General features: G+C 45.1%; 1 protein-coding gene across 1 annotated transcript in view; it reads right to left on the reverse strand.

The window, feature by feature from the left end:
* TNKS2 (tankyrase 2) overlaps nucleotides 1-12,382 on the reverse strand; it is a gene marked incomplete in the record, with an annotated part of 278,608 nt that overhangs the window by 84,030 nt on the left and 182,196 nt on the right. The window contains 1 exon segment of the mRNA XM_078772377.1: nucleotides 5,470-5,656. Within this exon segment, the coding sequence (XP_078628503.1) occupies nucleotides 5,470-5,656 (187 nt within the window).

Here is a 12,382-nt window from a genome sequence, read left to right on the forward strand (position 1 = left end):
AAGAGACGAATTATGTCCCTGCAATGGCAGAGGTCAGTGGCCTCACTGTCTTCTTCCACCTCTTTTCTGGTCCTGCATCCTCTGTCCTCTCCTTGCTTTGTCCCCCTCCCCCCCCCCCCCCCCCCTCCTCCTGCTCCTCCTCCCCCAAAGTATCTACAGGATGCACATGGTCCACCAGCACCCCTCTCCTAGTGAAACTGCTTAAATCCAGAACCACTGCTCACCTCCACTCATTTATTCCTCCTTTTTCCCCACCTGTGGAACCAACTTCCACACTCTTTAATCACATTCTTCCCTCTAGGTCTTGAAGACAGCTGTTCACCACCATCTTGGATCATACCCATCCAAAACCATTATCTTTATTTATTTTTTTTACACCCATTTAACTACCCTCACCACTCTCAAAATTTTGCTTCTGCATCCATCTTGTCCACCCCTAGTATTCTTCCATACCCCTCAGTTACCTGTATCCCTTGTTACAACAACAACAACAACACCAACAACAACAACAACAACAACAACAACAACAACAACAACAACAACATGCATTTTAAGGCCATTTTCCCTGCTAGGGCGGGGATTAGCCTTGCGGTCCCCATGACAATGCTCTCCATTTTGCCCTATTTTCTGCATCTCCACTTGTTAACCCCCTTACCCGCATTTCTTCTTCGACCATCTTCAGCCAAGTCTTTCTCGGTCTTCCCCGTCCTCTACTTCCTTCTACATTAATTCCCATCACTCTTTTCAACCAGTCACTTTCATCCTTCCTCAACGCATGACCAAACCATCTCAGCCCGTTTCTCTTCACAGCATCCATCACAGGCTCTATTCCCAACATCTTTCGCAATTCATCATTTGTCTTCCCCTCTCTCAACTATACTCCACACATCCACCGAACCATTCGCATTTCCACCCTTTCCAGCCTTGTTGCTGCTCTACGTTCATTACCCATGTCTCACTCCCATAAATCATAACACTTCTCACACATGCAGCATACACCTTTCCCTTCAGCTTCAATGACACTCCCCTCCTCGTCAGCACGCCATTCAGTTCCCGAAACTTCTTCCATGCACATCTCACTCGAGCAACCGTTGCCGAGTCTGATCCACCTTCTCCATTCAGCATGTCTCCAAGGTAACAAAATGTTTTCACACCTTCCAGCTTCATGCCATCTCAAAGATCCAACTCAACATTTCTTCCATCTGCAGCTCCCTCTGTGCACACCTTACACTTGAATGTAGCTGCCACACTGGTTAATGACCCTCTCAAACCACTACATTTTTTATGAACCCACTCAGCGCACATTGTACATTGAATGGAGTTCACTCCGACACCCTTCCTGCACACAGCACACGGCAACTTCCCAGTTCTTTCCACCTCACCACATGCTTTACCACTTGCCATCACCTTCGTTTTTCTGATATTCACCTTCAGACCTTTTGTCTCCATACATTCCTTCCACTTGTTCATCTTCTCCTTCAGTCCATCCATACTTTCTGCAATCAACACCAGATCATCTGCATACAAAAACTCCTACAGTAAACCCTCCTTTACGATCTGAGCCAGCACCTCCATGACAGCTACAAATAGTAGTGGACTTAGTACCGACCCCTGATGCACTCCCACCTTCACCTCAAACTCACTACTGTTCCCGTCCTTCGTCCTTACAGCTGTGTGCGCTCTTTTGTACATTGCCATCACTACTCTGATCAACCATTCCTCCACTCCTAACTTCCTCAATGCCCATGTCACTACTTCACATTGAACCCTATCGAATGCTTTCTCCAGATCAACAAACCCAAGAAACAACTTCTTCCTCTTCTCCATGTACTTCTCCTGCAACTGCCTCACAATAAAAAGCACGTCTGTCATTCCTCTTCCTGGCATAAATCCAAATTGCATTTCGTCAATCTTCACTTTCTTCCTTATCCTCCTCTCCAACACCCTTTCCAATACCTTCATTCCATGCTCCAATAACTTTATCGCTCGATACGAACCACAGTCCAGAGGGTCACCTTTCCCCTTGCATAGAGGGACGAGGGTACTCAGTTCCCAATCCACTGGAATGCGGCCTTCTTTCACCACCAGATTGCAGATCTCTGTCATTCTCTTCACACCCCAATTTCCCGCTACCTTCAACATATCTCCCACAACTCCCGTTGGCCCTCCCGCTTTTCTACTCTTCATTGCTTTTATCGCTTCCTCAACTTCCTCCTCGGTTATCTTCTCTGCCGGTCCTAAAACTGGGTTACTCTCTATGTTGCCATCCCATTCATTCTCTGCATTCAACAGTATTTCCATATATCTCTTCCATCTTCTTTTAATTCCATCTGGGTCCACAACGATTTGTCCCACTTCATCCTTCAAGCAACTCACCCCCATCACATCACACCTCTCTTTCGCAATCTGCTTTGCAATCCTGAATACCGCTCTCTGACCCTCTTCCGAATCCAAGCGCTCTCCGAACATTTTCCTACATGCCTCCTGTGCCTTTGCTACCTCTTTCTTTGCAGCCTTCTTAGCTGCCTTATAACTTTCATGCTCTGCCTTTTCTGCCCCCATACCCTTCGCCTTCTGCCACTCCTTGAACTTATTCCTCTTCTCGTCAATCTTCTTTCCAACTTCATCATCCCACCACCATGTTTCCGAGTGCCTCGGTGGTCCTTTTGCCCATCCACAATCCACATACCTCACCAACGGCTCCCAACAGACTATCTTTCATTGACATCCAACCACTTTCAAGCTCAACCACATCATCCTCTACCATACTCAGCCTCTCTTTTAATGCCTCCCTCACTGTCACCTCTTTCAACCTCCACACCTTCCTTCTCGGTTGGTACTTCACACGCCGAGCTCTCCTCGCACCTTTCACCCTTATGTCGCAGACAACCAAGTGGTGCTGTGAAACAGCCTCCTCCCCCGGGATCACCTTTGTGTCCCGGAGGTGCCCCCTATCTCGCCTATGCACCAGCAGGTAGTCAACGGTTATCGTCGACCCACCTGACGTGTATGTAACAAGCTTATTATCCTTTTTAGTCCATCTCTTTTCCCCCTTCGCCATGCTGTTGGCGTTTCACCCTTCTCCTGCTTTTCCTTTTGTTATGTGTCCTGATCCATTCTGTGTTATAGCTTTTCCATGAGCCTTGACAGTGTATACAAAAAATGATAATGAAAAGAAAAATGATGACAAAGTGCTGCCCATAAAAGCAGAACACCAATGAGCAAATTGTCTTTTTCTTCTCCTTTGTGAAACAAACAGCAAATTGTATTTTTTTATGCCTGTCTCTAATCCTCAATGAACCTACACTTGTCAACCTTTTCTTTACCAATGCGGAACTGTTATTCTATTGTCATATCTTTTTCATATTATCTTTTGGCTTGCTGAGTTATTTTCTTCATTAGCCTCCATTTACTCCATTACAGATACAAAGTGCACTCTAGTCCCGTTATTTTGTACTTTATGAATGCCATCTGCTTATCCTGAACACTGCCTACTTCCCTCGTCTCCTTTTTTTTTCTTTTTTTTTTTTTACGTTAACACCACACTGGAATATAGCTATCCCAAACTCCACATCTCAACAATATACAGACTTGGCATTTAATATGGAATTTTTTTTGTGGGGGTGAACTTACTTTTCAAGATGACTTAGAACCAAAAGTTCATTGGAATTATGTTGAAATTATTCTAGATTTTGTTAATGTGACCTTCAAAAGAAACAAAAACCACATTTGACATTTCGAAGCAAATTAATTGATCCTTGAAAGTGATGTAAACTGATATCGAACTCAATTCACGGACAGTACTGTGTTAAACTTCTGTACGTTTTCCAGAAGTATCTCTTTATTTTGCACATTAGCCAATTTTTTTTTCAACAAAAACAAAAGCTAAATTATGGCTGGGATTACGGACAGTAAAATTACAGTTCAGTACTTCGTGTAACCCCCACGAGCATTCAGGAGAACACGTACACGTCAAGGCATGCTGTTCACGAGACTTGCCAAGGTTTGGACAGGAATCGCTTGCCATGCAGTGACAATAGTCTGCTGCAATTCACGCACAGAGGGAGGCTGCTGGTCCAAGTTGTCGATTTGACACGTTAATTCTGCCCACAAGTTCTCTATCAGATTCATATCCGGGGACATGGCAGGCCACTCCATATGCTCTACACCACGGTCAGCAAGAAAGTGTTGGATCATGCGAGCACGATGAGGCCGTGCATTGTCATCTTGGAAGACAGTTTCCTCGAAAGGCTGCACGAGCAAATGGAAGCAATGTTTCTTCCAGAATGACCCTGTACTTGAACGGGTTCAGGTTTCCATTCAGAACAACCAGGTCAGTTTTGCCCCCTGCATGAAAAGCAGCCCAAACGGTCACCCCACCACCTCCAGCTTGGACTCTTGGCACTATACAATCTTCGTTGTGGGCTTCATGCACTTGTCTGCACACTCGACGCGGCCATCTTGACGATAGACCAGAAATCTAGACTCGTCACTGAAGGTCACGTGATTCCAGTGTCCTGGCTCCCATTGACGGTGCTCTCTGGCCCACTGCAATCGGCGCTGGCTGTGTTGTCTGGTCAGGCGTGGCTTTCTCAGGGGACGTCTGGCACGATAGCCTGCTTGAACCAGTCGTTGGTTGACTAGCCTTCTGGATACAGACACATTTGTCAGTTGCTGCCACTCAGCCCTAAGCCGATTAGCTGACTTGGTACGGCCATTGCAGACTAACCGGTGCAGCGGGCGATCATCTCTCCTTGTGGTTCTGCGTGGACGTCCTGGCCTCGGTACTGGAGTAGGGACCCCTCTGAGCATTTAGTTTCAAGATCTTTGACACCTGACCTTGAGTGATGCCATACTGCCGAGCAATAGCACGCTGTTTCATGCCAGAATTTCTTAAAGCCACCACTCCATGACAAACAGCATTGTCAAGTTGACGGACCATCTCCAGAGGAAGCCGCAATAACTTTTGTAGACGTGCAGCAGTTGTTTTCCACTAATACAGAACGCAACAACCCTTATATACCCGATTGTGAAGCCAATCGTCAAATGTACCTTTCCTTACATTTTGTCACACCACCTGTGATATAACCTTGTTATTGACTTCTTGCTGCGAAAGACAATCAGTGACATGGTTCTTTCAACAAAGACATCACCGAAGGGTAAAAGAAACTCACCCGATTGATATACTGAGTTCAGAAAGTAAACCGAAGTCAAGAAAAAAAAAAAAATCCATATTAAATGCCAAGTCTGTAGTTGCACAATGTTATGTCCCCAGATGTTCTGTTACCTCCACCTTTTCCAACATATGTGCATCATTGCTAAAATTAAAAAAATAAAATAATAATAACATAATAAAAAGGATTTTTTTTGTCTTTGAGGAAAATATTGCTCCCATTATTAAAGAGCCCTTCTACAAGAACGGGATAATGGTAACGGAACTGTTCCCTGTGCCAAGCGATATCGACTTACATACGAGCCGCTCTTTCAGCTCAGGCGTTGGAGCCAGGTCGATGGCACTCTTAGAGTGGCAGTTGAGCAGCGTGGGGTCTGCACCATAGCTGAGCAATAGCGAGCACACCTCTATGCGATTCTTGGAAGCAGCCTCATGAAGAGGAGTGAACTGCCACAAGTCCATTGCATTGACACTCGCACCATGCTGAGATAAGGAGGGAGTTTAGAAAAATAAAGAAAGCAAAAGGAGAATAAGAGGAATACAGGGGCAGAGAGAAAGAGCAGATAAACCTTCATGAAGAATTCCAACCAGAGCAGTACAACTCCAAAAAAAAGTTGAATTTCAAATACATATGCACGCACGCACGCGCACGCACGCACGCACGCACGCACGCACGCACACACACACACACACACACACACACACACACACACACACACACACACACACACACACACACACACACACACACACACACACACACACACACACACGTGTCTGAACAGGGTAAACGTCGTAACCACAGCACTATAATGCTGAATGATACCTCATATAAGAATTACTGGGGTCCAGACAGTGCATGTGGAGGTCTCAAAATTGATATTCATGCAATTTCGAGTTATGTGCATTTTGTGTTGCACACACTGGTGGTGTATAGGCTCAGTCATTGGTTTGCATACCTACCGAAAATCAAAAATAAACATAGGGGAAATACCCATGGCGCTCACCTGATATAATAAACAGTATACTGCACCGATTAAAGGTATTTTAAACCAATTTCAATGGTTGCTAGAAGACAGGGCAGCATGTGGAATCATACCAACATAATCATGAGACTTTAAACAAACAAAAAACACCTCTTTTTTGGGGGGGGGGGGGGGGGGGGGGGACACATCCCCCCTCCCCTCCCCCCACCCCCCACCCCCGGCCACCCTGTGTACCTCCTCAGACCTCAATTTTTCAAATGCCTTGAACAAACTTTGGTACATCACGGGTGGTGAAGGTTGTGGTCAAGTTTCATCGGAATTGTGTGTGTAGTTTCAGGGGAAAAAGCCAATTCCTATTTTGAGGGGTCAAACCTGAATCCACTTTGGCCCCCAGTAAACCCCCTTAGACCCAGAATTTGTTAATGCCGCGAACAAACTTTAGTCACAACATAACAAATATAATTTGTGCCAAGTTTGGTCAGTTGCAAGTCGGAGAAGAAGGTATCGGAGAAGAAGTTGCAAGTGTTGCAAGAAGTTGCAAGTGTTGCAAGGACTGACGGACTGACAGACAGACTGCCGACGCACCATCGCTTAAGTTCCCCTGAACTTCATTCCAGGTGAACTAATAATATAACCACAAACTATTCAGTCAATTCCATCCCAATGGTATAATTACATTTCCAGTTTTTTCTCTGATATGCATTGTCAGCTGTGAGACCTTATACAGACAGGTGTGTGCCTTTCCAAATCATGTCCAATCAATTGAATTTACCACAGGTGGACTCCAATCAAGGTGTAGAAACATCTCAAAGATGATCAAGAGAAATGGGAGGCACCTGAGCTAAATTTCAAGTGTCATAGCAAAGGGTATGAATACTTATGTCAATGTGATATTTCAGTTTATTCTTTTTAATAAATTTGCAAAGCTTTCTAAAATCCTGTTTTCTCTTTGTCATTATGGGGTATTGAGTGTAGATTGATGAGGGAAAAAAATGAATTTAAACGATTTCAGCATAAAGCTGGAACATAACAAAATGTGAAAAAAGTGAAGCGGTCTGAATACTTTCTGAATGCAGTGTATGTATGTATGTATGTATGTATGTATGTATGTATGTATGTATATATGTATGTATATATATATGTATATATATATATATCTATCTATAATTCCAGTAATCTCTGTGTGTATGTTTGTATGTTTGTATGTTTGTATGTTTGTATGTTTGTATGTCTGTATGTCTGTGACCGCTGTTTCTCGACAACCACGGGTCCGATATACTTGAAACTTGCCAGGTATATTGCTGGGGACCCGAGGATGTGCGTTTTCAAGGTTTCATATTAATCGGAGAAGTAGTTACCGAGCTATGTCCAAAAAACGATTCAACCAATCAGAGAGCAGCGAGCTATCATGTGTGCCGAACGTGGCGAACAGACTCTGCCTCGGACGGCACATTTGAGAGCGTATTCATTTATTTCACGTTGGAAAACTATGTTGCCGTTAAACTATGTTTTAAAACTAATTAAAACTAATTTGCGATTCATCGTAACTGCGATTTGCGACCTTCCGGACAGTGAAGACTGCACTTCCGGCAGCCAATCACAGAACGCGTTATTGCGTAGGCGTGGCCGATGTGAGAGCGAGCCGAGCCGAGCGCGTGCGCCATTACGGTTCGTAATTCGATTTCTTCCGGAGAAAATAATAATTTCTCGATTTCTTATGCGCATTATTTCTCCCAATTCAGTCAGAGCGAAGGGCGGAAGCGAAGAGCGTTGTTTTTTTTGTTTACGGGCGTACGGGCGGGGTAGAGCGTACGGGTAGCGTTATTTTTTTTTTTTGGCAAGGAACGGGCACCCACGTACGGGCATGCCCTAGTATATAAAAAGTAAGTAATATATATATAAAAAGTAAGTAATATATATATAAAAAGTAAGTAATATATATATATATATATATATATATATATATATATACAGTGGTACCTCGGCTTACGAGTGCCCCAACGTACGAGTTTTTCGGGATACGAGCCGTCGCTCGGGCGGTTTGTTGCTTTGGGATACGAGCCGAGATCCGATGTACGAGCTCAAAAAATTTATTTTTTTGAATTTTCCGGTTGTGGCTTCCGGTTCCGGTCACGTGGTTATCTTGCCGTGAAAGCATCTCTGCTTGGATATAAAACACGCAATCGTCGAAATACATTAGCGAGGAATCTCCTTGCTCCAGCCGGTGACGTCATCGGCGGGGATCCCCGCCTCCAGAGTGGCTGGTCACGTGACCGCCAAAGCGTGTCGCGCGTGCGGGTATAATGAGCTACACCTGTGGATCACGTGACCACGGAAGCACGCCTCGCTTGAGAGGCATGGCTTTCGGTTTGCGTTTTGCTTTATAAGGCGCGATAAATGGGCTTTTGAGTGTTAGCGGTTCATGGCGTTGACGGTTCATGACGGTTCATGGCGTTGACGGTCAAAAACCCATTACATCAATTTTACCAGGCACTGTACAGTAAGTACAGTGGACACCAAATGCACGGTGGAAGGCTAGAAGTAGAAGATCGTCCAAGACAAGTGAGAATAAGCCATACTTTGGAGATGACGTCATTCGCTGGTCCGATAACCAAAGATGTGGTATAAAAAACCAGGTGAGCTAACAATGCAGCAATGAAGGAATTCGGCCAAGGCACCGGCACACAACGACCTACCTACATCGAAAGACTCAATGCCAATGGTGACAGAAGCCAAGACGGCCGGCTTAAACACCGCCGAAAGACCACGGTGTACCAACTTACGATGCAGAACATCTTGCACTTAATATGATGACAACAGGTGCCATCCTCTGACGTACCATTACAGGTACAGGTACAGTACACGTGAGCACAGAGCAAAAGTTCACTGAAACCGAGATTAAGAAAAAAGAAAAAACACCTCGTGGTCCGTGCTCGATATCCGAGTTTCAATCTTTTCAAACACATGATGCTCTCGGTCACGGTATCTCCTGCGAGCTGCTTCTCCTTCAACCACACAAACAACAACTTCTCCATATCTTCATGGATAGAGGTCCAGTTTATTTCTTTACATTCTCTTGTATTATGTACAGTATATACGAGGTCGTGCTTGTTTATACATTATTTGTTATTTATAAAGTACATTTTTGTTATTTAAAAGCACCTAACAAAAAAAATTGGTGTTTTTTTTTTGAGGCTGGAACGGATTAATAGCATTTCAATGCATTTGAATGGGAAAATTTGCTTTGACTTACGAGCGATTTGGCTTACGAGCTCCGTCACGGAACGGATTAAACTCGTAAGCCGAGGTACCACTGTATATATATATATATATATATATATATATATATATATATATATATATATATATATATATATATATATATATATATATATATAAAGTAAGTAATATATATATATATATATATATATACATACATACACAGTCACGTGAAAAAGTAAGTACACCCCATGTAAAGTTTTGACTTTTTCAACATATTTCAACATACAGCTATTTGATCTTCATTTCAACAACATTGATAGATAAAGGCGATATAATATAACAAATATCATGAAACATTTACATTTTGTAGTCCATTGTATAATTTAAATAAACATAAATGCAAATTTCGCATGTGGAAAAAGTAAGTACTTGATATGTTATTATTGATATGCTTGTATAATCAATAAAATACTGTTGCGGATATGGCATTTGGCCTCCATATCCGCTTGTAAATATTCCCCTATTTCCCCAATACTCCCCAACTATCCCCAATCCCCCATTCCCTAGTCCCATTGCCTGTAAATAACACTCTGTAGAACCGACCTTCCCCTTTTTCCCCCATTAAATGTCGTGCCCAGGTCCACCGCATCTCACGTAGACAACTTTCGGACATCTTGCTAGTTATTCTTAGTCTATGTCAGTTAAGGACTCGTTTCCATTAATTCTGACTCTTCGTTGCACCAGAATGTGATTATATGGCACCAGTAGTGAGTTTAGGACCTTCCCATACCTCCTCCCATCTTCTTCCCCAAACAACAACTACAACAACAACTACAACAACAACTACAACAACTACAACAACGGCGCGCGCGGGGAGTGTGCGTCCTCACTCCGGCTCGGTTAGCCGCCATTACCCATGTGCGCCGACGGGGTTACCACGAAGGGGCTGCCTGTCGGCCCCTCGTCAAGGGCGGAGCCGGTAACCCCCCGCACCCAATGAGAAGCAACGGGCCGATTCCATCTGGGGCGGAGCTAACGAGCCGAGGGCGTGTCACTCCCCGCCGGAGATACGCAGCGACTTACCGGATGTGAAGTCAGATGCGCCTCAGCCACGAACGAGAGAACCAGACGCCACCTCGAGCGCTGTGAGACCTCCCGCATCTCTGGACCGGACCGGGTCGATTCTGTCCCTGAGCCAAGGTGCACCTTGAGCCATCGAATACCCGCTTTCCTTGCCATCAATCCCCGTGTGAGTCAGTTTTGTCCTGTTTATCTGTCGTCTGTCGGGGCTAGTATAAGACCGTGTCTAAGTGCCTATCTTCCTATGCTGTCCCTCTCATTCCTGTAATCTAACCTTCCGCCATATTATAACCTCCTCCGGAGGTCTTGAGAACCGTATCCCTGGTGTCGTGTCATTTTAATCCCAGCCGTTGTGTCCTTTTCCTTCATTGATTTAGCGTAGCGCGACTCGGCAACGTTCGAGTATAATCGGGTAAACGTGCAGACGCGGTCATACCAAACCGCTCGGTAAACCAACATCCACAACCGCGTCTGTAACAATTGGTGTCAGGAGTGTCGGATTCGGACCTGGGACTAAATTTGTTAGGCCCAAATTTTGGAACACCAATTGTACCACTAGGGTAACAATTGGTGTTGGGAGGTAGAATTCGATCCGGAGCGCGTTTTACGCGCTCGAAATTGTAACAGCGAAATTTGATTGTGTTTTACAAAAAAATAAAAACCCGAATTTTGAAAGTCGCGCTATGGCGGATCAAGACAGCTGGGGTCCGGTAGAGGAGAGTGAGGCAGGGTCGGTCCAGGACCAAATTGAGGGACGCGAGGAGAGCGAAGCAGCGAGGGTAGCAGACGCACAAAATAGCGTCGTTGCGCCCGACATTGCGGGTGCGCAAAATGGCGCCTCGCTGGTCGCGGCGCCCGCGACCGTGGCAGCGCCCCTGATGGATTCGAACCTTTTCCTCCTGCAAATGGGGGCCCTTATGGAGAGGCTAGAAGCAAAAATGGGGGTAATGGGAAACCAAATGGGGGTAATGGGGAACCGGATGGAGGCTCAGAGTGAGCAAATGGGGGTAATGAGGGACGAAGCGAGGGGTACCGGTGAGGGGTTAGACAATAATTTTAAGGGATTAGACAAGAAATTTGGGAAATTAGACAATAGATTAGGGGAAATACAGGAGGTCTTAACGGGGGTAGAAAATAGAATGGCTGCCCAGGAGAATCAGATAGAGGGAGTGAAAAATGGGTTAGAGGGGTTAGAAAACAGGATGGAAGGCAAATTGAGGGACATGAGGGACCAAGCGGAAAGGGAAGTTAAACAAATGGGGCAGCAGATAGAGGGGGTCAGAATGGGGGTAGAAACTAAACTGGATGCTCACAGGGAGGAAATGGAGCAGATGAGGGTGGCATCTGGGCAGGAGATGCAAGTGATGGGAGAGGAGATCAGAAGAGGAGTGAGTGAGGAGGTCGGAGGAGTGCGCGAGGAGGTGAGGCACTGTAAGGAGCACATGGAGAAGGAGGTGAGAAAAGGGACTGTAAAGTTACAAGGGGGCATAGAGGACCTGACGCAGGAGGTGGAGCAGCTGACGGTGGGACAGACGGAGTTAGTGGAGCAGGTTCAAAGGAACACTGCGGTATTAGGAGGTTTAAAAGCGACACAGAAAGAACTAAAAGATGACTTGGTAGCGACGAAGAGGGAATGTCAGATGGTACGTGAGTGACTGACAACGAGGTTGGACGAGGTGATAGAGGTAATGGAGACGAAGGACCGGCAGGTGAGGATGCACATAGAGACGGTCACGGTAGCCTTAGAGGACGAACTTGAGGAGACGCACTGAGAAATAAAAGAGGTTAAACAAAAATTAGAGGAAGTGGAAGAAGAGGTGAGTGAAATTAAGAAGGGACGAACAGAAACTAAAAGAGAAATCCAGGAGGAGGTGATGGAATATGTGCAAGGTGGGTGCTCAACTCATGATGTGATGCTCAC

This window comes from Myxine glutinosa, chromosome 2 (genome assembly GCF_964187855.1).
Source record: "Myxine glutinosa chromosome 2, kmMyxGlut1.1, whole genome shotgun sequence".
Taxonomy (NCBI): Eukaryota; Metazoa; Chordata; class Myxini; order Myxiniformes; family Myxinidae; genus Myxine; species Myxine glutinosa.